General features: G+C 37.8%; 1 protein-coding gene across 13 annotated transcripts; it reads right to left on the bottom strand.

The window, feature by feature from the left end:
* Window positions 1-27,900, bottom strand: LOC129778854 (adenylate kinase isoenzyme 5). Of its 13 annotated transcripts, none has more exons than XM_055785993.1 (10): window positions 27,161-27,346; window positions 18,320-18,546; window positions 8,874-9,179; window positions 8,303-8,448; window positions 1,920-2,102; window positions 1,742-1,850; window positions 1,372-1,660; window positions 1,098-1,314; window positions 876-1,040; window positions 1-800 (listed from the first exon to the last, which is right to left on the bottom strand). In XM_055785993.1, the coding sequence occupies exons 2-10, from the start codon at window positions 18,339-18,341 to the stop codon at window positions 417-419; spliced, it is 1,821 nt and encodes a 606-aa protein (XP_055641968.1). In that variant the 5' UTR covers window positions 18,342-18,546; window positions 27,161-27,346; the 3' UTR covers window positions 1-416. The 13 variants fall into 13 exon arrangements, with proteins under 13 accessions (XP_055641968.1, XP_055641964.1, XP_055641957.1 ...); XM_055785989.1 differs by having other exon boundaries at window positions 1,372-1,850; window positions 18,320-18,423; window positions 18,480-18,546; window positions 27,161-27,345; XM_055785982.1 differs by having other exon boundaries at window positions 1,372-1,850; window positions 27,151-27,345.
* Between the last annotated feature and the right edge of the window lie 94 nt (window positions 27,901-27,994).

Here is a 27,994-nt window from a genome sequence, read left to right as displayed (position 1 = left end):
TTCTGCAAAAACATCACTACTAAAATGGTTTTATTGATTTTCAGTGATAAAGTATTCTAAAAGTACAGTTTAAAGCTCAACTTCTACATTCTACTTTCTTACATTAGAGGTTCCTTTACGTTTCCATACCAAAAATACGAGATCTTCCAACATGTTACATTTCTTATTCAACCTATTGATTTCCCTTATTTGTAATACTGTTTATAAACAAAATACAAAAACCTACGTTTGGCACCCTGCCAACATCATAAATATATTATTCTGTATGCTATTTTATGACTACGTCTTTATTGTGTATGTGTATGAGATTGGTTTTGCAAACGAAAAACAAAACTATAACACATTTGAAATCTATGATTTGATTCTTTATAACAGAAACAGTTTATCCTTTTGTACTTATTCCCTTCCCTTTCGATCTACATGTGGGCGTCGAAGCTATCCGCTTCCTCCAGCATGTTTCTAAAATTCGGTTTTCCGTTGGGGATATACCCGTTCCGGAAACCACTCGGTGCCGTCCGTCCGAGATGTCCGTTGGCCAGGCTAACGTGATGACTGATGGTAGGTACAACTCCGGGAGCCTCCAGGTCATGCACTATCGCGTCTGCGTTCCTCAGCTCTTGAGCTCGACCTCTTTGTATCGCACTTTTAAAGCTTCCGATTTGTACCGATGCAACATCCGCATCATCATCCGCATGAGCGTCCCGGTTGGCCGATTCGCTCCTTTGCAGCCTGTCTATGTGATCTCGAACGATGCGCTCGAATTCACGCTGCACTGTGGGACTGTCCGTGTCGCCGTCCACCTTGAAAGAAGAATGATGAATATATAAACTGAGAACCAATTTCCTTTGAATGAGGTAAGAAACTATCATACTTACAATGGTCAACCGTCCGGCGGTATCCATTTCTTTAAGCATCGGGAGGGTCAACTCACGGAACAGTTCCAATCTTCGCCGGAAGGATGATACGGTATCATCTAACCGCCCTCTACCCAACTGTAGCTTTGAGCAGTCCAGTAAAATAACCGGGGGTCTTTGGCGATACTGGGAATGTAAAAGGACTGTTAACAGAATTTTTTCGATTACAACAATCATAATTACCTTTTCTTCAAAATCTCCCACTTGTATCATATCCCTCGGATATCCATCAATAATGATTCCCCGCTTTTCACTAAGCTGAGCGAGGTGGTTTTCGATGAGTCGATCTAACGATTTCTTAGGGACCATTTCTCCCGCGGCTATTGCCTCCTTCACAGCATAATCTTCTGTGGCTACTCGGGGATCTGATTCGGCTACTGCTCGAAGCAGTCGTCCCACACTGTGGTTAGAAAAGTTAGTAAAAGTATGTTGAAGAACAATGTTTTGTATATAATACCTGAAATGTCCCCATCCCGGATTTATACCGACAGCTTTCAGGCAGAGCGTTGCCTTGTTACTGCCAGGTCCACCAATCACCCAGATGATCGGTGGCAAACGGCCTGTATTCGAGCCTTTGACAGCAGAATTGGACATACGAGGTGGCATTCCAACATTCGTATGCATTTGTCTCGTCGCTACCTGTGATTGTATAGGGTTTGCTCGCGGTTGCGGCGGCGACGGCGGCGGCGGTGGCGATGGTGTTGGCGTACGGTTTAAATTATTGATTTCTACTTGATGCGCCGGAGCTGCAATAACTTTATTTTGACTAGGTGCCGTTTCTACGCTAACTATACTGCCGGGAATGTCGTCTACGCCCCTACCCATACCTGCGACTCCGTTCAGCAGCGCTTCCTGGTTCTCTTGCGCCCCGAGAATGTCTAGCACTGCGGATCGGAAATCTTTGTACACCTCCGAGGGAGCACGTTCACCATTGATCTGGATATAAGAGAGGACAAGAACAATAGAACGTTAGATGCAAATTCGGAATAGTCACGGCAGATTTACCGCAATAAGCATGTCGCTCTGGTCGAAATAATCCGCCACCGGCATCACATTCTTGAAGAAGTTCTCCAATTCCATCTTGGCAAGTGACAGAACCACATGTCCTAATTTTGCCCCATAGTCTATCTGGCGTTGCAGAATTGTCTGGCGCCAGGATATCAATATCACACCGTTGATCACTTGTATCTGCGTTAAAGGAGAAACACGGAAATAAATTGTGATAAATTAAGGATTACGTTCATCGGGAACATATTAAGGGGGGGCATTACGAGATTTGTTGCACCAATAGATTAGGACATTCTCTTACAGTCTATTGGAATATGGAAAATAATATAATAATTTTATAATTTCTTCAATAGATAATTTTTTACCCCGAAGATGCCACTATACCATGTTGCAAAAAAGTGACAGTTAAAACCAATGATAAAATGTTTGCGTTAGCAAATTCCGTATAAAACAAGCATTGTTCAATTTTCAGTTTTTGTAGTGGTTTCAACTATTTTGCTTGCTGTTTGCATGTTAAGTGATAGAAAATGTAAGAACCAACAATAACTGGTTGAAAAAAATGTTATTTTTTGAAGAAATCTTCATTAAATTTAATATTAAAGTAGTGTTCGGAATATGAATCAAGTTTCTACGCATGATTCAAATTCCGAACACTTCATTTTCAAATGTAAGTTTACTGAACTTTAATGGTATAAATAATTCAATAATCAAAACCCTGAAATTCTTTGGGTTATAGCCTTCATTTTAACATCATTTACAGGTAACAATACAGCCTACATCCAAAATTGATTTTTAGTTCATGTTTTGTCATCCAGATTTATGACATTAAATGAGACATAACATAACAGAAAATGTCATGACTCACAAATACTGGTAAGTATTCGTATAATACACATGGTACAACAATATAAGATTAATACGAGCGAGCGAAACAAAAGACAAATAAGCTTTCCGCATACTTTGCCACATACACGACCCAGACCGAGATAGATATTGTTCTCCTTCATGCGCTTCTTTTTTACTCTTAGAAAACACTTCCCAACTTCATTTTATAATCAGGTGCAATATTATCACGTTTTTGCTAAACAACTGCTGAAGCATCATTAGCCATGTGGATAGCATGGTCGTGTAAAATAGCTTTGAATTCCAGCCGGCCTTGATCAATCCCCATTGACGTCGTATTGACTTTTTTTTGGCACAATCCCAAATGAAATGAGAAAAGAAAACAGAAAGAAATGTCTGCACGCATACATACAAACCATTTTTATGCTTTTTAAACAGCTCATTATTTGCGCATTTGACTCTTTAGCACACTGAATGGTATCATTTCTGCCAAAGATGTAATGTTTTCTGCCAACGCTAGTTTGGGGGTATAATTTATAATATTAAGCATTTCAACTATCTCGTTTGTTGTTTTCATGTTAAGTGCTAGAAATTGTAAGAATCTACAATAAATGGATGAAAAAATGATATTTTATGCAGAAATCTTCATTTAAATTAGTGTTCGGAATATAAATCAAGTTTCTACGCGGTTGGAGGCGTAGTGGTAACATCCACTTATTCATTATTTATTTGACCTTTGATCTCACGCAGAGATCACGAGTTCAATTCTCACTCCTGACATTCTTCCAAATATGGAAGTAAAAGTGACGAGCCAACCAAAATGTGTTGAAAGTCACTATAATAGAGGAAAAAAAAAAGTTTCTACGCAAAGTCGTAAAGTTCAAATGACGAACACTTCATTTTTCAATGTGAATTTACTGAACTTTAATGTTAAAAATATTGTAATAATGAAGACTTCATTTTAATATCATTTACAGGTATCGATACCGATATAACGCCTTTGGTCCCGAAACCATGTAAACTATAAAAAAAAAATACAGGGCCTGATTCTCGAATACACATCACGGTGGAAACGAAATAAATGGCACGCCATTAAACTACGTTTTACGAGTTAGTGAAGTGTCGAAGATAATAATGGGCCTAATTCTCGAATACACTTCGAATACACTTCACGGTGGAAACGGAATGGAACGTATCCGCGATGACAACAGTTCGGTGTCGACATCTGGATACGAGATTAGTTTCCCACTAAACTTATCACTATAATATCAAATTATCTTCAGATAAAATTTTTGTATGAGATTATTATATCACATGAAGAAAACAATGTTTTCCACTCACATTGAATACCAGTTTGATACGAAGAAGTTTATTTTCATTAATGATTTTTTATTTAAAAAGTGCTCATTCTGCCTGAAAACTCATTTTTATCTTCGACACTTCACTAACTCGTAAAACGTAGTTCAATGGCGTGCCATTTATTTCGTTTCCACCGTGAAGTGTATTCGAGAATCAGGTTTTCTTCATGTGATATAATAATCTCATACAAAAATTTCATCTGAAGATAATTTGATATTATAATGATAAGTTTAGTGGGAAACTAATCTCGGATCCAGATGTCGACACCGATCTGTTGTCATCGCGGATACGTTTCATTCCGTTTCCACCGTGAAGTGTATTCGAAGTGTATTCGAGAATCAGGCCCACAAACAATAATTACTCAAGCAAAATCCAATTTTTTTTCAAGTATAATTTTTTTTCCAAAAGAGACTAGCTAATTGACTTCAATCGGCGATCATATGAATCGGTCCAGTAGTTCAAAAGTCATGATTTTTTTTTAAATTGCATTTTTGCTGTTCGGGATATGAGACAAAAGTGTTCGGAATATGAGTCAGTGACCAAAATGGTGTTCGGAATTTGATACAAAAGTGATTAAACATATTTTTAGTTTTCCACCATGAATATTTATTTGTTAATCAATTTTATTGGAGTCAAATTAAAAAGAAGGGTCTATTATATCTAAAAATCAAATTTGTTTCGCGAAAGAGTACCATTTCGAGTAATGAGACACTGTTCAATGGCCATCAAAGCTTGATTGTTCGGAATTTGAGACAAAACGATAATCAGGCAGAACAAGCTTCGCGTGATTGAGAGTACCCAAACCCCTCTGCTAGAGTGAGTACCCTTGACTAATCTCTCTGTTCGACCGCTTTATCGTAAGATTGTAAGTGGGAAGTAATTCAAGATCCTCACGGTAGCGATCATTCACCAATCCTTGTTTCTATTGCCAGTGAGAAGTGTCCACAAAAATTGGTCGAAGTTGTATACGATCTTACCAACGATATTGACTGGGAAAAAAATGTTAGTAGAGTGCATCAATTCGACACCTGAACTCCCACCTCTCGAAGAATATGATTTCATTGCTAGCTTGATTTACAACACTGCCATTCAAGATCAAACACCTTAGTACTCCTTGGTGGGACAAAGAGTGTTCGGATGCTTATTTCGATAAATTCTCTGCTTCCAAAAAATTTCGCGAAAATACCACAATGGAAAATTTTGACAACTATTTTTTGATTCATTTATCTGAGATCAAACTATTGGTCAAGGTGGTTCAAGACTCCTGCAGAAGAACTGAGCCTTTCAAAATAATCGAATTTAAATAAAATTGAGAATGCTCGTAAAAACAGAATTGCTTCAGGCAAATCTTCCTCGATTGAGGCTCGAAGATCTGACTATACAAATTTCCAATCAGAGAACAGTCTTTCTACGCTTTTTGAGTTGGTGGCATGGCAGTAATCGTTCGTGCAACATCCATGATGAGCTCAGGAATCGCTGAAATGTTTTCATTCTCTGGCAAACAAGCTAAGAATTCACTTCAAAAAGTGTTCAGTAGCAGGTATTCCTTCTTATTTTCTTTACCGAGGTGACGTCGTTTTGCTTTTTTGTTGTTCAGATAAGCATCGAAATCTGTGTTCTCTGATGAAGATGAAGACTCAGGATTATCGCTGCAAGATTCGCCGCCAGGATCATCATCCTCCTTCGTTAACAACAAACCTTTCATCCGTTCCGATGTTTCACATAGTGCTTCGTTGGCCATCGTTAATTGGCTATCGTCAAGTGAAATTCTGCTTTCTGAATCGATGTAAATTGCTGCGAACAAGATAGGGTCAGGCAGAAGTGTACTTTCTCTTCTCTCCATGGACCGTACAACTCCATCTGCAATTGGTCATTCTATCTTACTAAGGCGGAAAATCAGACTTCTTCATTCCAGAAATGAATTTTCAGGTGTTTCAGTTAAATTTAACGGTTGAAACAGGAGCTTCTCCAGATCGATCACTTTGTTCCACTGATTCTCGGTTAGGGAAGTATTCTCATCATCCAGATTATGTGACAAAAATATCAGCGGGATGCTGTTTTTCACGACCATTTCCACAATCGTCTTCTTGAGCATTTCAGCAGTCATGCTAACCGTTATCTTGTCACGTAAATAGCTGTGGTTGACGGACACACAAGCAAACGGTTTGAACGTGAATAGGAAATTAATAAGATTATGAATTAGAATGTTGGTCAATGAACTAAATATTTTGATTTTATTGGATCATTTAACTGGTCCGACTCCTAATACAATTAAATTCCTTCCGACTCCGAATCCGACTCCGACTCCATAGCGCTGAATTTATTGAACAAAATGGTTTCCCTAACGAATGGAGACAAGTGAGATTCAAAAACCGAATGAATCAGCTTCCCACCATAACTCATACAGACTAATTGCCACGCTATCTTGCGTCCGTAAGTTATTGAAGAAAATGATCCTCATTTTCAGATGTTCGGAAGGAATAGCTTTTCATCGGTTTCCGCAAGGGCAAAGAGGAAAATAAATGTCTCGCGTTACTTGCTTCCGGAATGCAGACAACCTTTGGTCATAAAAAAACTTATGGCTTCAGTTTTTCATAGACATTGAAGGTGCCTTCCACTCAGTACCTATAAGAATTTCATCCGACAAACTTCATAGTCAAGGATTTTCACCATTTTCAAACAACTGTTTGTTTAACCTGCTATCCAAAAAGCACATACACTTTTCTTATGGAAATTGTGCCGTTTCTAGAATTAGCCATCTAGATCTCCCTCAAGGCTCTTTCTTAAGCCCTCTTCTGTATAATTTTTATATTGAAGATATACACAATCTTCTCGCAGATTCAAAATTGCATGAAACATCGAGATCTAGTGTTATTTAAAAAAAAATTAAAAAATCTACACTCTGGGACTTATTAAACTATTTTTCGGTATACAAGACGAAACGTATGGTTTTGGGTGCCAATAAAAATAGTTATCTAGATTTTTCGTTTGGAACTTGCTGCAAAATGTTGATTTGCACGATAATATACCTTGAATAGGGTTTTTAGTTTTTTGAGTTTTGTTTTAGAAATCGAAAAATCACCCAAACCCGATTTTTGGTGATCTTTCGTTTTTCAAAAAAACTTTGACCGCTTTGCGCCACTCTCCCTTAAGTCCGATTGAGCTGAAATTTTGCATAGTGTGTTTTTTTTTCGAGGTGGTGAACATTTTGTATATTACATTCATTTCCCTTACATTCATTGGTGCTCACCCAGAACAGAACCAGGCTTTCTTCAGAATATTGCCTTTTCTTGAGCGTTTTAAAGGTGAACAGCACTGAACACAGAGAAACTTTATTTTTGCTTCGCGCGGAGGACACCACAAACAAGCCAAGCGGTTGCCATAGTAATCATGTGGACAAACCAACATCAGTGCATCGGACAAACCATGATCAGAATTGAGCTCATCGAGATGCATTAATTACATGATTCCGATGAAAATCATGTAATCTGATACAAATGGTGGGCAAGCATGATGTTTACAATATTTGTAAGTGTTATAATCCAGAAAAGGTCTGAATACGTACCAAATAATCATCTGGTGGAAGATTAAAAGTAAGCTCAAATAAGGGGCGCATTGACATCAATAGAAGGTGGATTTTATAAACCTTTGAAGTTGTTTGTGAATCCGTAAAAATATCCTATAAAACTAATAAATCATGAAAAAGACTATTTTATTCATATGATTTGAATGATTTGAATACCTGATTTGACACAGGTGCGCTGAACTAAAGCATTCAAAAAGTGGACAAACTAATATCATTTTCGAAATAATGAAAAACAAAATGAAGAACTTTGTATAAGTTACAAATTATATTATACCAGTGGTAGATTCAGAGTAATGAATGCATTCAAGGCGGCTATCTCTGCATGTTAGCCTTCAAGTACGTATCACTAAGAATAGCAATTACTATTTTTACAAAACTACGCACCGAAATAATCCGACAAACATTTCCCGAAGGCTCGAACGTCTTGGTTTATTATTACACCCCTTATGATGTTAATGTGGAGAAGCAGCACTCAATCATTCAGCTAAATAATAGATAGTCAAATACTCGATTCACCCTAACATCCAAAGGATACGAGCCCCCCTTGAACCCAGATTTGGAGCAACGCACCCATCACCTCCAACTTGCTTACCTTCTCAGAGTATTCCACGACATCCCGCATGGAACGCGGATATCCGGAAACAAGGTAGGTTTTGGCAGCTGGTGACATTTTCATTTCTAGCATTAATACTTCAGTGACAGTACGTGACGACAGCTGGGAAAAATCCTGCATATCTGCTGGTTGTGGGAAAAGAAAAACGAATAGGAATTAGTCGTCGTCCTCGATAGGCTCGTATGGAAATCGTGCATCGTGGCTGATGATAGTGCGGTGTGTATTATTTGACCTTAATTAATATTTCAACCGACTATCAACAAGCGTTGGAAAGAGAGCGCGAGTGCCGGGCCAAGTTTTATCGGAAATCGATTGGACGAGACCATCAATGGACAAATAATATGGTGGAAAAAAATGATGGGAACCTGTAGCCTGGAAGTCGAGTGGCAAGCCCTCGCTGCTGCGAAGACGTTTATGCTTTCTGGTGCACGATGTCACAGCCCTTTTCCCCCAATCAATAATGAATTAATCAGGACGATTTCAATCAGATCAAACCACCACCACCACCTACACAAACGACACCCAGGACACATGTAAACTGATGACTCACCATTGCCGATAGCGTACTGCTGCAAGAGGTCCATCATGTTGATATGGGTGACACCACGCCGTTCTTGCATTAGCGTGTCACAGTGTGTCACTTTACCACTACCGGGGCCCCCTAGCACGAAGATCACCGGTACCTTGGGTGGATCGAACTTGACTTTGCCGGTGTTGTGCATTCCGTTGCCGGCACCGTTGGTCGGACTGCCACGACCAAGCGTCGGGGAGCGAACGATGGCCGACCGTGAGACGCCGCCTCTTCCTCCACCTTTCCAATCTGACTCGTCCACTTCCTGCGTGGATGTGCCTTTGTCTTAACCGGAAATGAGAACGAAAACGGGATGTTGTGAAAACACGGTTAACGGATATTAACTATTTGTTTAAAGTTTTGATTCCAAATTGTCATATTATACATCCAGAATTGTCATCAAATACATTAGGTGTTGTACACAAATTACGTAACGCGAGAAGGAGGGGAGGGGGTAGAGATTGGGTTACTTACTATGTATTAGAGATAGGAAATTGTGTTACGTAGAGGGGGAGGGGGTCCAAAATTCGTATTTTTAGTGTTACGTAATTTGTGCACGACGCCTTAGCTACCCAGCTGGAAAAACTAGTTTGTTTACTGGTTGGTTTAATTATATGTTTACAGAGTTCTCATAAACTGTATCATTAATGAACCAGGTACCAAGATAAAAGAGATGGCAGAATGCCTTTATGAGTCAACAAAGACCTCACATCCAATGCTTAAGTGCTAATAATGATCAAGAAGTGGAACCGATTAAATTGTCGATTTTCATTAGCATCCATTTGAATCGTCTTTAAAATTGAAAAATCAACGTATAAACAAATTTTAATACATTTTTTTTTTCGAGGTGGTGAATTCTATACTCACTTGAATAGTTGAATTGATGTTTACTTTATAAAGCTTTAGAATATTTTGGAATGTGTCACAGACGACCTCCGAGTTTTTCGCGAATAGTAAGGAATTTAGTCAGAACAAGAAATTTCCTATTGTCCTGAACAGCGAGATGGAGCGCTAGAACTATTTTATCTCGAGCGATTAAATATGACGCAGAAATTGGGCAAGACAGCCTCCGTCGAAGTTCATTTTTTTTAACGTCGTATATTGGGTTGGGGAAAAAGAAATGTCGTATATTGTCAATATATGGCAACACTTAAGCATATCTTAAACTTATCGAAACGGGTTATACTATACGGCTATTTAAAGACGACAATCTGTGCTACAAGTGTCGTTTTGACAGTGTTGTGATTGTCCTTTTCAGTTTAAAGTTATAGCGCGTCAAAGATGGAGTCCACCAAGCAAGAAATTCGACATACCATAAAACCGTTTGGAACCATTTGCCGAAGATTGGATTCCAAAAAAAGCTGGATGTATGGTTGACGAGTTGACGCAAAAGAATCTTTTAGACCGAATCAACGCCTGCGATGCACTGCTGAAACGGAACGAACTCGACCCATTTTTGAAGAAGATGGTGACTGGTGATGAAAAGTGGATCACATAGCGAAAAAAGTCGTGATCGAAGCGCGTTGAGCCGGCTCAAACCATCGCCAAGCCCGGAATGACGGCCAGGAAGGTTTTGCTGTGTGTTTGGTGGGATTGGAATGATTCCCTTCTCCACTATGAGCTGCCCAACTATGGCCAGACCCTCAACTCGGTTCTCTACTGTGAGCAGCTTGACCGTTTGAAGCAGGCGATTGACCAGAAGCGGCCAGAAATGATCAATAGGAATGGAGTTGTTTTCCATCAGGACAACGCTCGGCCTCACACATCTTTGATGACCCGCCAGAAGCTACGGGAGCTCGGATGGAATGTCCCACCGTATAGCCCGGACCTGGCTTCAAGTGATTATCATCTCTTCCGGTCCATGCAAAACGCTCTTGGTGATACTAAGTTGGCTTCGAAAGAGGCTTGCGAAAACTGGCTGTCTGAGTTTTTTTCAAATAAGGAGGGGGGGGGGGCTGGTGTAATGGAGTTGCCTTCTAAATGGCAACAAGTTTGCGAACAAAGCGGCGCATATTTGACTTAAATTGGATAATTTTAAGTATGTTAAATGAAGCGTCAAATTTCGATGAGAAATACGACATTACTTTTTCCCCAACCCTATATATTCGCACTCAATATACAAACGGTTCACCAAATTTATAGTAAAACGACGTCCTAAGAGAATAAGTCGCTATTGGCCCATTCCAGCGTGACGTAATAACGTTTTGACTCACTAAAAATATGCTTTTAACGTGTTAATGTGTAAGGCGTATCATTTCCAAAAAGTTGACGATTTCAGAGTAAAATTGAGAAAATTTGCTACAAGAATCATCAGTTGGAGAATATTTTATAATCAAATTCGCTTGTTGCCATTTAAATACTTTTGTGACGTGACAACACCTGTCTTTTTGCGACTACCGACTCTTGAACACTAATGTTGTATTTTCACCTTCGTTTCAAACCATATAAATGAGCGTTATTCTATAATTTGTCAATACTAGATGATCGAAAATTCATATATATTCAGTTTTTCAGAAAACTTGCAAGAGCGTTGCAAATATTTGCATGCATTTTGTGAAGTGACAACATGCTCTGATCGAAAAACAGAATCCACAAGTCACACACCAGTCTTCCATGTTTCACAAAAAACACTGTGTCCGGAATAAACATGTCCACGCTGCTGTTCACAGCTTTGTGTTTGAGTACAAACATGTTTTTTTCGTACCTATGTTAGAAAATGTGACATGTTTGTATTCGTGGTATGTTTGGACATACGATGTTTAATCCCAATGTTTCACATGATGTTCGAACATGGTGTACAGTTTCTCTTGCATTTTCACCCCAAGCACCGGCAGTGCGTAGAGTAGAAGCGAATCGGACACCACACCACCACCACTCAACGCGTGGTGTGTTGGTATGTTGACATGGAAAAAATGCTTTCCTTTCATGACAATGGGTGCTTCATCAAAAATATTGGGCAAATAAAATAAACCTCTTTTTCTGTTCTGAACAAAATAAACATCGATTGATATGAGAGTTTTTCACATTTGATATAATTATTTAGTGCACGCATCAATTTATATATTGAATTCATGTAACATTCGCTATTATTAGCTATTTGAACAAGTACTAAAATTGAATTATTCAGCAGTGACATGTTAGGCGTGACGCTAACCACTCGACCACGGGAGCAACAATTTTGGCTGGATCTTTGAATACAAATGGCCAATACTGCTTGTTCGCGACGATCTCGACCCGAGATATAAAACGAGCGGAGAAGAGAAGAAGAAAGGATGATGTAATCGCATGCACACATAGCATATGTAGTGCAGTGTAAGTGTAGCTTTTAGTTTTTTCCTTCATTCAGTTTGTGATAACATCGAGAAATTAATGATGTGTTTTAGCCGCTGAAATTTCTCTGCTGGTTCTGCTGTGTGCCGCTGAAGGTTGCATCTAAAACTAATTTTTGGGTATTTATTTTTTTGGTCAGCATTTGTACGACGTCGCCCGCTATGCAGTCGGCTCCCCAGACTTTAATTGCCAACATGCACGCAAAAAAAATGGAAAGCTTCTTTCTATTCAGAGAATGTTTTCTTTGAACGAAACCAAGGATTATTTAATCAGACTTGCAAAATGTGCATGAACGATCTATAAACTTTTACTTAGTCGCGGCAATACATACACACACTCTTTACAGATACACGGGCCGAAGGTTGTGCAGTCCACTGATGATTCAACAAGAGCCAAAGGTTGTACCGCTCATGACAACTCTACACGAGCTGATGATTGCGCCGGATAGTGATCATTCTATCCTGGATTCCTCGAGTCGAAAAAGACGCACCACGCTAGATATGGGGTGCAGACTAGGGGGTCGTTACTGATTAACGGTCAGCTGCATCCCAATAGGAAGTATCCCATGTCGGGCACACGTACAGAGCACTGAAGACTGCAACATCCCAATTATGAGAACACTTGTAATACTAACCACGAGCCAACCGCGAGTAATCGGTTACATATTACTAACATAGTTGTAAGCAAACATTGTCAAAATATTGAACTCCCGGCCCCGTTAGGCTGACGCCATATAATAAAAATATATATTTTGGTGCATGAACTTATAGCCTCTTAGTTCGTGCAATTTTTGAAATGCGAACTAAAATTCAAGTTCGTATCTGTGAAAAAGTATTCTACGAAGAAATGTTTTGGGATGAATAATTTCTTTCCGTGTATGAAAAGAAACGAAACGAAAGCAATGACCCAGCAAACATTAAGTCGTATGAATAGCTATAATTGGAGGCGATATACATACAACCAAGACACATTTGTATGATATAATGATGCAAATAACTAATATATACACGCAAAAGTGTAGGCTATATACGTATATGCCATATTGTGTACGCATATAAAGCCGTATATAACGATATGCGATGCTTTTTGGACTGATATGCGATTTGATCCGACAATGTTACCACTCAATCCATCGATGACATGGAAAATCGTGTTTTTGCATTTTATGCGAGTTTAGATATACATGATCGATATTTTGATTGATATTATATGCGATTGTGATTTGATACGAATTTATATGTAACTTATCATATGCAAAGTTATACGATTTAATGTTGCTGGGGAATACTGCGACATCGGGTGATATGTTTGTACATGATGTTCTTGAATTATAAACATCGTGTTTGTTTTCACATGTCTAGGTTCGTGTATCATTGTTCGTGTTGGGGATAGACACTCAACACTAGCGAGAATCATGTTCGAATTCAAACAAAAACATGGAATTTTCACATCGCGTGGACATGTGTAAGTGTTTTTCGGAAGACTTTCACACACAAGTGTATTAACACTCCTATACTCGCGCGAAAAATCGTAATTTGTATACTGTGGACTGTGCGCGTCTCTGTATTATTGCTATTGTGTATTTTTAGGCGTTATTGGTATTTAATCAAAGAAAAAGATATAATTGAATGAAAAAAATACAGAAAATAGTTTTTTTTAACTTCATTCAGTTCGAATAGTCATTTAATTCGGCCACCTCATTGATGCTCGGTCTGTCAGACATATACGCGAGGATAGGAAGGTTAAATATGAATTTTACTGTGTTGTAAGAACGCTATATATTGATTTTTATGTAAGTTCTTTCATTTTTCTTCTTACATTCCTCTAAAATCTCATTTCTTCTTCCGATGATCCAACCAATAATTTCTCACACTTGATTTTTTTTATACATGACCTCATGGAATGGGTCTATTGAGAAAGAGAAAGGCAGTTTGTATGCTGACGAGAAACCTACCAGGAAAAAATAACTGTGTAACGGGTGTTAAATAAAAAATGAGAATTTTTTCAATCACATATAAAAAAAAAAAATTTTTTTCATCGATTTCAGTTTTTTTTATTAATAACATAATGTATTTTATTCAAAAAAATGTCAGTGAATGTTTGAGTAAGGGCCGTGGTCTGCTGTTCGACGCAACTGTGTCGCGATGCTCTCACAAGAACGTTGTACGGCACTTACGTCCATTTTCCGGATACAATTCCGGATTCTTGTAGTCAGTTGCTTCGTGTCCTTGGCCCTCCAATTGTTTTTATACACTAGGGCACTGAGTGAGCCAAAGAAATCCTCTATTGGGCGGCACTGGGGCAAGTTTGTTGGGTTACGATCTTTCGGCACGAACGGTATCTTTTTCTCCTCAAGATACGCCAGCGTCTTCTTGGTGTAATGGGAAGACGCCTTGTCCGGCCAGAAGAGGTACTTTCCCATCCGCGTGATGCTCGTTCAGGAACGGCAGCAAGATTTTATCGAGGCACTCTTCTCGATAGATTTGTTGGTTGATTGCCAGACCGCTCGGCTTAAACCAAGGCGTTGAAATGCCCCGGTCGGAAATGACGATGTACAACATAACCTTTTTTTCAAACTTGTGCTTGAACTTGTATTTCACTTCAGGCGGTGTGGATGACTTGTCGCTGGAGTAGTAATTATCATTTCCTGGAATATGCGTTTTGGACAGCGGAAAATAGCTTTCGTCCCGCGGTATTTTTTGGTCATCCACCGACACTGTGATTTAACCGTCTCAATCTGCTCCTCCGTGTACTCCGGCGACCTCGTCTTCTTCCTGCAGACGATTCCTTCCATCTTGAGGGTCCGATGGATCAATACGTGGGAGCAGCCATATTTCCGACCGGCGTCACGCAGGCTGGTTGCGTCCTTGTTGTCAAACAGCTTCTTTAACGATGTCTTCCTCTGTTTCGTCATTATAGTCACCGGACGACCAATTACGACCTTCCATTCTACGTTCAGGGACCCCAGGATACGATATACCGTACTGATAGGAACATTTTCTTCCTTAAAATGTGCCACCGTGAACTTTTTTCCTTGCTGGAAATGCGTTTCGTAGAACCGTACAATGCGTTCGCGGAGCACGTGCTGTTTCTTTGCTTTGACTAAATTCAAACTAGCAAAACCAAACACGCCTACTGTTTCTAGGGAGCCCAAAGAGCAATTTTCTTGGAGAAGGAAAATTTTACGCTCTTTATTTGAGTTACTGAAAGGTATTGAAAAAAAACTCATTTTTTATTTAACACCCGTTATGAACATGGGACCTGAGAAAAATGGATGGAAACGAACAAGAATAAACAAAAGAAGAATGAAAACACAGATGAAAATAAGCATATTTTTAAAGCATTCTCTTGTGCAGAGCTCGATTCGACTGATTCAATAACGATTACAACAGTCAGTCCTCAGAAGGAATCCATGTGGAGAATTAGGATGAGGATACTACATACGTATCAGACGAAACCCAGATAGCAATAAATGTTTATTAGTAATGTCTCTTGTATAAAATATTTGTCCGTATGTTTATTTATAATCAGTTGAAGTAAATGAATAAATAAATAAAATATATATGGTGAAGAATTAGAGAAGAATCTAAGCAACTGAAAGACCACGTGATCCATTGAGCAGCTTCGATGGTAAAGGGAAATGCAGAGAATATCTGTTAGCGCGTTTTGAGTAGATTACGAGAGCAGTCCAATAAGTACTTAGCCCACAAAAAAACAAAAATTTTGGAAGCAACGATTTATTTCTCAACATAGTCTCCTTTCAACTCGATACACTTGACCCAGCGATGCTCCAATTTTTTTAATCCATCCGAAAAATATGTTTTCTCGAGGTCTGTAAAGTAGGCCTCCGTGGCGGCGATGACCTCCTCAGTCGACTCAAATTTCTGCCCGACGAGTGACTTTTTCAAGTTTGGAAACAAAAAATGTCGTACGTGGCCAAATCGGGAGAATACGGTGGATGGGGCAGCAGTTCGTAGTGCAATTCGACCAATTTGGCCGTGGCGACGGCGGAATTTCCATTTTTTCCATTTTTCTAAAATCCGCAGGCGCTTCCGCACACGGTCAAAACAAAACTACGAGTCCGATTCGGCTGAAATTTTGACAGTAGCCGTTTACGAGAATGCACTACACGATAAGTAATCTCTCTTGCGATACTGACACCATCGGGCGATGAGGCTAAGTACTTATCGGACCGCCCTCGTATATTGACATATTGACCGAATTGAGAATCCCGATGTGTTTAATGCTGTGTTTTAATGTTATGTTTCCACGGTTTTGTTCGACTAATAAAAATTCATCCCTTAATTTACGTTCGAAATCTCTCACTTTTTCCATCCTAAACATTGGAATGGGCCCCTATATTCAAAAGTTAGAACTAGTCTTACGTCAACATGGAAGTCAACGAAGAGAAAAATCTGTACTTCTGATTTTTTTAAAGGTAAAAATGCAGACCAAGAAATTATGAATGATGTTTATGGATTCTATAACAGCCAATCACACACACTTTTGGTTTTGTTGATACCGTTCCGATAATTTCAATGTCAGAAATGTACCATGGTCTGGTTGACCATAGCTATAAAATAATGGAAATCGCCGAGCCCTCATGTAATCACTGTTTCGATAGCCCAGTAGATGAACGCAAACTTTGGCCAAGGAAACGGAATTGTGCTTAATTATGCTGAATAGACCGATAGTTACTCGTCAGAAGCTCCGTGCATCAATCTAATAGTCCGAATCTAACACCAAGTTATTACCACCTGTACATTACAAATAATTTTGCTGGTAAAAATTCACTTCAAGGAGCTGGTGAAATTCGACTATTTCTGTTTTGTGCCAACATGGACGAGGGTTTTCATTAAAAATAACGTGAATCAATCCGAATACAACCCGTAACTGGAAGCGTTGTCGCACCCAACGTATTCTCAAGACCTGGCCCCGTCGGTTTATCTGCTTTTGGCATTAATGGGACATGCACTTGCGGAGCAGTACTTCGCCAAATATAAAGATGCCGAAAAATGGGTTGGCGAATGGTTTCGTCGAAACTGAAAAGAAACAAAAAGATTCCCCTGAAAAATTATGTGTTTCCTTCATCGGAAACTCGGACAATTTCACATGCTAATACTAATTTTCAGTCAATGGAGAAAAAATCGACATTGGCAACCACAAATAATAAAATTCCGAGATGTAATTATCATATAAGCCTTATCATATTGATAATAATGATAGATAGATAATGCAAATGCAAATTCAAACCACTTTTAGTCCGGACTTACTGTTCGTTTTACAGCTGTGTTCCTAGTGGTCAGTTGAAGATAGTTCTATGAACTATTTGCCCTTTTTTTTGTTTGTTCGTCGAGTTCGGTGTTTTCGCGCCGAAATTTATGGAACAACAGCCCGTCCTGTTTCATGGTACCTGAACACCTCTCAGATTCTTCAAATGTGCACTTAAAACAAATAAGTCAGTTTGTGTCAGTCAGTGGTCAAATTTTGATCGTCCCACCCTTTAACACTAGAACTACCGACAGTTTTTTATATACCTATTTCAACCAAACCGATCATTTTGATCAGTGTGATATTTAATTGTATAAATTTTAAGAAATCAAGGGAAATAAACTATATTTACAAAAAGTCACAACATTTTAAGAAAATATTGAATAAAATTTCTTGTGAACAAATTCTTGGGAACAAATGATACAAGCGGTCATTTTGACGGGTTGATAGTTCTAGTGTTAATCACTTGATGTCAGATCCGGACTATAAGTTTGAGATATAAGAAACTCCCAAAGTCCCAGAACTTCTGGCGAGTAACAATAGGTGTATGTGTGGGTCGGCGTTGTCCTCATAGAACACAATTCTTCTTCTTTTGATCAAAGGCAGTATTTTTAGGCGATTGCATTCGCCCATCTTTGACGCGCGCTCAAACAATACTTAGCCTAGCAATCACACGCCTTTCTGAGAGTCGTGCTTGATACGAAATCTTATTTTCTAACATTACGTAAATCGTTCGCACATATGCACAATATTTATGGATTTATTTTTCCCACACCTAATACAAAAACAATGTATAGAAGTAATTAAACTTTGTATTCACTCACCTGTATCCAAGCAAATACCCATTATCCATTCGTGTTAATCTGATGTTAGGCCGCCCTTGAATCTACATAAATATATCGTCTGTCCAACAATCCACTTTCCGTCACTGCAATATTCATCACTGTACAATTTGCAAATAATCCTGCTATGCTTTGTATTCACTGGAAATCCTTTTATGAGTTAAATATGGATGAGTCCATCAGATAACCGATGAAGAAAATGACGCAAACTGTCGTTCACCAAATCAAACAGTAGTTAACAAACACAGTCAGACCACCATCGACCGACCACCGGAACCGATGGACAATCGCGACTGCCTCAACTGAAGGCTGAACCGACACAAAACAATACTCCTTATGTTTGCGAACAATTAAACCGACCATAACGATGACCATAAAAACGGACAAGAGCATCGGATGGCTCACGCGATCGGAACATGAGAGGTTTTCCCCCTTCAATTCATCCATATTGACATTTCTACGACGTTTGAAGAAACGGTTATGTTATGCTAGCCGCGAAATTAAGGTTTTTAACGGTCGTGTGGCGGCATGGAATGCAAAGTGGGCGTGTTCCACTCTCAATTAATCATCATCGCCCTTCATATATACCTATACTTAAGGATTTTTCGATAGTTTCTGGCTTGCCGTTTAATTGTTTTCCATGGATTTCCCGCAAAATTCTACACCTGGATCCTGTGGGTACTCGACCGACTATCGACGTGGGAAGCGTAAATAATAGATTATGTTGTGACCTGCAGGGTGTTTCCTTCAACGTTTTAATAAATATGTTTATACGCTGCTGGTTCGGAGCTCATGACCCATGTTGTCAACAACAAATCAAAATCCAATCAAAGTGGGGGATTTTTTTTTTGCATGAATGGAACTACCAGCGTGATACAGCTTTTGTAGCTTTACTCCCACACATTGAATGTTGTTTATATAGAACTTGTGAACTCATAGACCGAACAAGTTTAACAGTTCCCGATGAAGTGGGCTGTTCTCTACGATAGGAAAAATAACGTTTCACAATGGCAGTTTAAATTTTGCATCGGATGAACTTAACCTGTTCATCTCAATGTTTCAACTTCGATCATCCTTATTTAAACTTAGGTACGATTCCAACGCCGTAAAACACCCTTTAATTAATTTCTCAACTTTGGAAATTAGAAAGATATATTAATTGTGACTAAAAGTTGCACCCAATTGAAAATGGAACATGGAAGACCTGATGGAACATACCGAAAGTGAACAGGTAAACAGAAGATTAATCATGGTGTTTACAAAAAAAATTAGAAACAATGTTTCAGTGTTCGGAATGGCTTGAAACTGTTTCACTAACCGCACAACTAATGATCTGAGCGTCACATCTATGTTCAACTTTTTTTCGAAAGTGTTCATTATAAGTGAGACAAACTTAATGGTTTAAAATTATGCCGATTTGCGACATGCTGATTAGCGTCTCCCGTGGCCAAGTGGTATCATGTCGGGGTGTCAACGTTGTAAATGAAGCACTGCTTCATTTACAACGATGCCGCCGAACAGCAAGACATATCTTCAGATGTGATGGAGAACATTCAAAGGTGCTCGGAGAGGCCTGCAGACGCTCCAAGCAAATTGACACTCGGGAGCGATTTGTGAAGGAGTTGTGTGGCAAGATCGATCTTCAATACTACATATATGAGCTCCTAGGTCGGCTTCGAGCTGTGAGATGCTCGAGTTCAAGGAGGATGATTGAAGAGACTCTGCATTGTGGATAAGTGTGGAATGGAGCAGTGTATACCCTTTCAATGTACTTTTGTGCCCTCGCATGTGTACCTTTCGTAGGTACATTTTAATTGATAGCAGCATTAAAACTAATCCAGGACTTTCTAAGGTGGATGTGGCCAAAAAACTTGGTACTGTTCGCGGCACAGTTCATTGACGCTGTGACGCTGCGGGAAGGTTACCGTAAAGCATAACATTATAGCAAAAAGATAGAAGTTTTATGTAGCCAGGAATCACGGAGATATTCCCGAAAAATATTGTATTTGCGTACAGATTTGCCGGTAACCTGATGATCTGTTTCTAAATTAGCAGGTCCTTATACTCGTTAAATCCTAAATGGAAACACTGAAATGGGAAGTAATACCCCACCCGCCATATTCCCCGGATATTGCGTCATCCGATTATTATTCATTACATGATCCAATTATTGAGTGTGACTACAAAATTGTTTTATTTTATTCGCTTATCTTGCACATCCGCTTTTATTTTGAAATACACCGAACATTTAGTATTATCTATTCAATAGAATATTTGTGTTCTTATTACTCATACTGCACTATGTATACATCGCGAACGTTCTTCTTCTTCTTCTTCTTATTTTTCTTGTTCTTCTTCTTCGTATTACAAAGGCTTCAAAATTTAAAGTTCATCGGAAAATTTTAAAAATGGGCCCAAGAAAACAATTTTTGACGAAATTTGTGGAACATCGAATTTTTAGGAATTTTTGAAACTTCGAATTTTTGTATGTTAGCAATCATTCTTAGCCACAAATTATGAATTCTGGTGTGATTTAAAACAAAAAAGGTTATTATCAATCTCCTTCTAAATGCAACCATTCTCGAAATATTTAAAAAAATATTTCTAATTTATGATCTTTTATTAGTAAATAATCTCTTTTAATATGTTTGTCGTGTTATACCGTCATGTTCATGAAATTTTTCTTATAATTTCCAACAATTTTTTTGATTGATTGAAGTTTGTATTAAGATAAAAAAGATTTTCTAGTTTCGCTACGTTTTGTATTAACCCACATGTCTTCGTATGTTTCGTAACGTAACTCCTAAGCATATGTCTTAACCATAACGACGTATTTGGAAAAGTTGTTGGAAATTATAAGCAAATTCATAAAATCTCATGAACATGATGGTATAACACGACAAACATATTTAAAGGGCCTATTTACTATTAAAAAGACAATAAATTAGAAATATTTTTTTAAATATTTCGAGAATGGCTACATTTAGAAGAAGATTGATAATAACCTTTTTTGTTGTAAATCACACCAGTATTCATAATTTGTGGCTAAAAATGATTGTTAACATACAAAAACTCGAAGTTTCGAAAATTCCTAAAAATTCAATGTTCTACAAAGTTTGTCAAAAATAGTTTTACCATCTTGGGCCCCTTTTTTCAATTTTCTACATGACTTCTATTTTATATGAAAAAATTGAAAAAAATATAAAAAAATACATATTTTTTGATATCACAAATTAAAATTTTATTTTGTAAATAAAAAGAAGAGTACTAATTTTTCTTCTCAGTGTATATTTGTTTCAAATTAAGCCAACAATACTCTATAATTCTTTCTAACACACTATTTCGGTACGACTCATATTTTTTGAGATATAAATTATCAAAGATTTCTCTTACTCAAAGCGATACGCCCTTTTCAAAAGTTACGCTTGAGTCAAAAAATGAACCATGATGATGTATTTGGAAAAGTTGTTGGAAATTATAAGCAAATTCATAAAATTTCATGAACATGACGGTATAACACGACAAACATATTTAAAGGACCTATTTACTATAAAAAAGACAATAAATTAGAAATATTTTTTTAAATATTTCGAGAATGGCTACATTTAGAAGGAGATTGATAATAACCTTTTTTGTTTTAAATCACACCAGGATTCATAATTTGTGGCTAAAAATGATTGTTAACATACAAAAATTCGAAGTTTCGAAAATTCCAAAAAATGTTCCACAAAGTTCGTCAAAAATTGTTTTACCATCTTGGGCCCATTCTTTATATTTTCTGCATAACTTCTATATTTTATGAAAAATAATTTAAAAAAATAAAAAATATGTATTTTGGATATTGCAAATTGAATTTTTATTTTGTAAATAAAAAAAAGAGCACTAATTTTTTTTCTCAGTGTAAATTTTTTCATGTTCAACCAATAATACTCTATAACTCTTTCTAAGGCACTATTTCGGTACGACTCATAGTTTTTGAGATATAAATTATCAAAGATTTCTCTTACTAAAATCGATACGCCCTTTTTAAAAGTTACGCTTGAGTCAAAAAATTCCCAATTGCTGTGAAAAATTCATATTTCCTCGAACACAAACGGAATACATTCCAATGAATCAAAAATACAAGTTTTGTTTGATCTTCATTTTTAGGACGATTTCATTTGGAATTGCTGACATACGTGTTAACGCCACCGCAGCGCAATAATGATTATGATTATTTTCGTTGTAATATAATTAATCGTGAGGTCAATGTCATGGGGACGAAGTCCTCGTCTAACGAAAAGTTTCCGCCGACTCGCTGTCGGAAGCGACGATCTCTTGCAAGTATTCCTGTGTTCCCCCGATTGCCCGAATGATTTGAAACAATGAAGATGATCCTTTAGGTTCGATCGAGCGTTAGTGAGCGTCGGACGGCATACGTTTGGCCGGTATTTTTCTGCATTGAAATATGAATTATATATCTCTAAGCTAAAGTTAACCGGGTAAACGTAATGAACCAGATAAACGTATGCCGTTCGACGTTTGATGAAACACAGGTTTGCTTGCGACCTGACCTAATGACCTCTAGGATCATAATCACACAATTTTTCTACACAACCAAGATTTCCGAGCAACAATTTCCTAATTAAAGTTATTGATAAAATCCATACATGTTTTAAATGATTACTGTTAAGTAAAAAAATATTCCTAAGCCAAATGCGCGTGCAACGTTGCAATTGAATTTAAAACAGTCGAATGATATTTCACATTCATTCATGTGATTCTGGCTGGAAATGCTTATTTTCAACGAGAAGACACTGAGCAGTGTTTCACTTTTCATGAAAACATGAGAGATTGGTTGATGAATGATTAGCGTCTGAAAAGAAATGTCATGTAAACTACGAATCGCCACAGAGATGGAAAAATGTGTAGCTAGCGCTGGGCAATACTTTAATAAAATAAAATACTTTAGAATTACTTTAGAATGGAATCATTCTCATACAATGAAAGCTGGTTTCCTACATAAAAAATCCGATTCCACATTTACATAATTGGTATGTGCTACTCCTCATCTACAGCGGTTTCAAGAGTATGTACTAGAGGGCGCTATATTTTTTCTGGAAAGCTGAGGATTTTTTACAAAACATATCTCGATATCAGAGATGCTATTTCTTCCGTTTTTAAGATATGATTTTCCAAATCCAATGGTTCGAAAAAACTTTTTTTTTCACCTTTTTTCCATTACAAAAATTCACAACTTCTGAACTACTGGACCGATTCATGTGACCGATACATCAAACTGAAGCTTATGAGTTAGTTTTATTTGAAAAACTATTACTTTTGGGAAAAAATTGATTTTCATTTTTGTAATTATTGGTTGTGTCAGTTTTTCATAGTTTTCTCGGTTAAAGATAGATGGCGCTATATTTTTTTATATTTTTTTTTGCTGGAAAGCTGAGGATTTTTTACATAACATCAGAGATGCTTGTTTTCGTTTTTAAGATATGAAACAACACATCAATCAACCTTCTTACATGACCTGAATCGTCTCACCCTCCACGACACTCCAGAGGATCGCATTAATCGTTCGAGATCCTTCTGTGAAACGTCGTGTTTTGAAGTTATCGACGAAATAAATTGCACAATAGCTCAACCAACGGAAAAGTTTACGATCGGTCCCAACAAGCGGGTGCGGATATTGCCATGTAAAACATCAACTGTTCCGTTGCATGAGAGCAATAATCCATCAAGTATTAACGTTTCTAGCCAATCCACCCCAACTCATCGGTTAAATCGTACCGTTGACAATATTGCCTCTCATGATGAAGCGAATCGGCCCCGCATCGAGCCTCTCGTTGATAATACTTGTGTTGAAGCTGGTTGCAGCATAAGGCCGAACATAGCTTCTCTGAAGGTTGCCAGAAAGGATCAGACTGACAACGACATGGTGTCTTTCTACGTGACCCCCTTCGCCCCGGAACAAAACGAAAACGATTTGAAGCGACACGTTCATGACATCATTAATATTGATTCATCTCTATTGAAAATAACCAAACTAGTACCACGTGGGAAGAGTCTGGAAAATCTCTCTTTCGTCTCCTTCAAAGTTACCGTATCCAAATTCGTATCCAAAGTGGTCGGCGATGCATGGTATTGGCCTGATGGGATGCCAAATGTCTTAAAATTGCATGACACGTCGTGATTTACAGTTATCTCAAAAAAAAATTCAATTCCCGGGTTATCGATTTTTGACAAAAAATTTTTTTTCAAGATGACACTAGATCTCGACGTTTCATGCAATTTTAAGACATTGGCATCAAAACAAAAATTTATATTTAAAAAAAAAATTTTTTTTGTTTTTTGCATTTTTGGGAAGCTTATGACCTCAGAAATGTTGTCCTAAAAGGATTTTTCGATGTTTGATTTCGTTGGAAAGTTACAGCCAAAGGTATGAAGTTACCTCAAAGGATATAGTATTGCTGTACGTATTTTAAATGTTTTTTTTTTCTCGAAACAATGTGATTTCAACTGGTAGTATCGATATCTCAGGATCTACTCGACTGACTCTTTTTTACGATTTTTCAAAAATCGCTATTTAGAGATTTTTTATGAAAAATATCTAATTTTTAACAAAAATGGCCGCCTTTTTGGAATTTTTTCAAATACTCAAAAACCCCTGTGTAACGCTTTAGATATTGTTCTATAGTTTCAAAATATTCATTGGAATTTGTTCTACGACACTTTGATTGCATTTTTCTCAGTTGCTGATTGAGATGGACATGGAACAACTATGCGAAGAACGGCAGCTAATATATATATTATGAAATTAACCGTCGAACAATTGGAAAATGTCAAGCAATATGTAAGAAAAAATCCGACATCTTGACTTGTCGACTGGTGCAAACAATCTCTGCTCTTCCAGTTGCTCATTCAGTGCAGCAGTACTCTACAGAAATGAGAATCAGACCAGCATATAACTTATGCGATTTTCTGCTGCGCTAAACACCCACTGGCTTACTCAAGACAGCGAGCAATGCATATTTATGCTGAGAGTTAATTTGACAACGTTGTCTACAAGTGGTAACGCGTATTCTAGAGCTTGCCACTCAGAATACATCCAAGGTGAGTTATTTGGCATAAGGAATCTCAACTAAGTACTATTAATAAATATGAAGCAAGTAATACCCACGTTGAGACGGCAAAAGTCCCTCTCGGAATGTTAGTGCCAAGAAGCCTACAAGTGCTAGATTACTTGAAATTATCATGGCAATGATAATATAATATTTTCGGGCGCGAGCAATATGTTGCATGTTGCACTTTTTCAAATGTTATTTGGGTTTGAATCTCGGAAGGATTTTAAAAAGCAGAAGTCGATCTCGATTGGATTACGAAGTCTAGAGTCCGTTCAGGTTCCGGAATATGGTTGTTAATCGAGTCGGAACTAGCTACGACAGATACTGTAGAGTGACAGTTTTTGAATGTTGAATAAATTGGTTTTCATAAGATGAAAAAATGTTACCACAAGTAGACCAAGTACTTCACATTCACTATGTCTGTTTACATACTATTGTTTATGCCCTTTTGCAGTTTTCTTTCAGACCCGTTAACACGTTGAGCCACTAGGGACCGACATTGAGCTTTTTGGTAGAAAAGCGCTGACTGGCTGGGACTGACAGTTACAAAATAATAAAATAAAAATATATACGGTTTGTTTTCGAATGTTTTATAAAATGTAACTGCTTTCTAGTCGATTTGCTGACAATTTTCTATTCATACAATAAGTATTTTTGGGCACTGGGACCGATCCTGATATTGCGCAAATGCTCCTAATGCGGACTGAATGGAAAGCGCAGCTACAAAAAAATCGGGGCTTAACGTGTTAAAGGACGAAGAACAAGATTCGATGACAATATTATCCTGACATGCTAAAAAATCCTATACATATTATGCTAAGTGTTGAACCCTAGATTCCAAACCGCGTTTTGATTTGGATTCAATTTGTCACAGTTCCCAAAATTCTTTCAGATGATCATATTGTGTCGAATGGATATAATCCGTATGACACAATTTACATAGACGAACGATAAGATTCATCGCAGCTACAAATCGAATGATCCAGATTGCACTGTGATATGAAATGCATCAACAGACACATCTTTGTAGCATTAGCATCCTGATACAATTGTTGAACAAATACGCTTTAGGGTCACCGAAATGTTTTTCAAGGTATAGAAAAAGTTTAAGTGAAAATTAATTTTATCAGGTTGATCCTCAACAATTTGTTTCCGATAACCGTATCACATTAGAACTATTTAGACATATTGATGTAGAACACTTAAAATTATTACTTCAACGTCAGTTTCGTTTAGAGTCTTATGTGACCTCCAGGCGATTTTGTGGGAAAAGATATATCGAAACAATCATAGGTACTTCTTATCCTGAAACGATCGACGCTTTTTGTGCACATCAATAGCACTCACGGTGTGGTATGCGTAACTATTAAAAATCGATAAAATTCACTCTGTCTGTCAATCATTCAGTAAACACAAGAAGTGGGTTCGATAGCAACATGTTTATCACTCGCATGGATCTAGAAATTAAACGCTACAACAAATGATGACCCTCTTCGCGACATGGTCAGCGAGTCACCATCGGTTATGTGTGTGGGTTTGCTCCGAAACTACATTATAATCAATTATCCCGGTGTGAGCATATTTGCCGAACGTGTGGTCTCGGTCGTGATGGTGGTCAAAACAATGAGTATCCTTATGCAGGCAAACATTAAACACTGTTTTTGGTTTTCAAAACAATTCCATCACTAAATTTCCACACACTTCTATTAACCTTGATAGTCTTGATAACTTGTTTCTAAGCCATCACCGAATATTTTGTGAGCTTTTGTGAGAAAACTGCACTGAGTTAACTTCGGAAAAGTACTTCAAAGAGCGCGCGTCACCGGAAGCCGATAGTAACACATGTGAACCGTCGAAAATATCGTCACTCACTGTCAATGTCGAGCGCGCTGTCGAAAGCTTTTCTACCTATTCTACGCTACTCGTGTTTGAGTCAGCGTTGTGTTTGGAAAAATCCGAAGGAAACCGTCGCGTGTAAATAATTGATCACCTGTGTCCATTACGATGCACGACAATCGCTGGATTACTGAGACTCCCTAGACGGTAGACTAATGGCTCCGAAATTCATACTATTCTAAAAGATAGTAAAATTTACTCTTATCGTTTAACGACAATTCCGGTGTCGAGAAAAAAGTACAATAAATAAGCTGGCATCTCACGATCATACAAGCGTCAACATTCACAGAAATATTATGAAGCATGTGCTAATTTCCAAGAAATAATTGCAATAAATTCTATTCCTTTATGCGAAACGGAGTTCAAACACTGAAATTATTTTCACATTTTGTATACTCACTTCACCGACAGCCACAGAAGTGTATCATCAATCACATCATTAATTACTATTTTCTCGTCGACTCGATGATATACAATCAACAATCATTGTAGGACGATTGATAATGGTAACCTGAATTTACTACTGTCGTCAAATTTACTGTTTTGATTATCTCCGACCACGTTCTAAGAGATTATAACTACCGTATACCCCCTTATATACAGTCACTACGCAATAGCTACCATTTTGCTAAGTTGTAAATAAATTATA

The sequence above is a fragment of the Toxorhynchites rutilus genome, chromosome 3, assembly GCF_029784135.1.
Source record: "Toxorhynchites rutilus septentrionalis strain SRP chromosome 3, ASM2978413v1, whole genome shotgun sequence".
Classification (NCBI taxonomy): domain Eukaryota; kingdom Metazoa; phylum Arthropoda; class Insecta; order Diptera; family Culicidae; genus Toxorhynchites; species Toxorhynchites rutilus.
Note: the sequence above shows the minus strand (reverse complement) of the source record. Positions and strands in the feature narration are given on the sequence as shown.

What these genes read in the sequence shown, in the direction of transcription:
- LOC129778854 (XM_055785982.1), bottom strand. Translation starts at nt 18,341, where the DNA reads ATGGGTATTTGCTTGGATACAG. An exon ending in AGAGCGACATGCTTATTGCG is followed by an intron (nt 1,851 to 1,919) that starts GTAAATCTGCCG and finishes TCTTATATCCAG; the next exon opens with ATCAATGGTGAACGTGCTCC. An exon ending in CCGGGATGGGGACATTTCAG is followed by an intron (nt 1,315 to 1,371) that starts GTATTATATACA and finishes TTCTAACCACAG; the next exon opens with TGTGGGACGACTGCTTCGAG.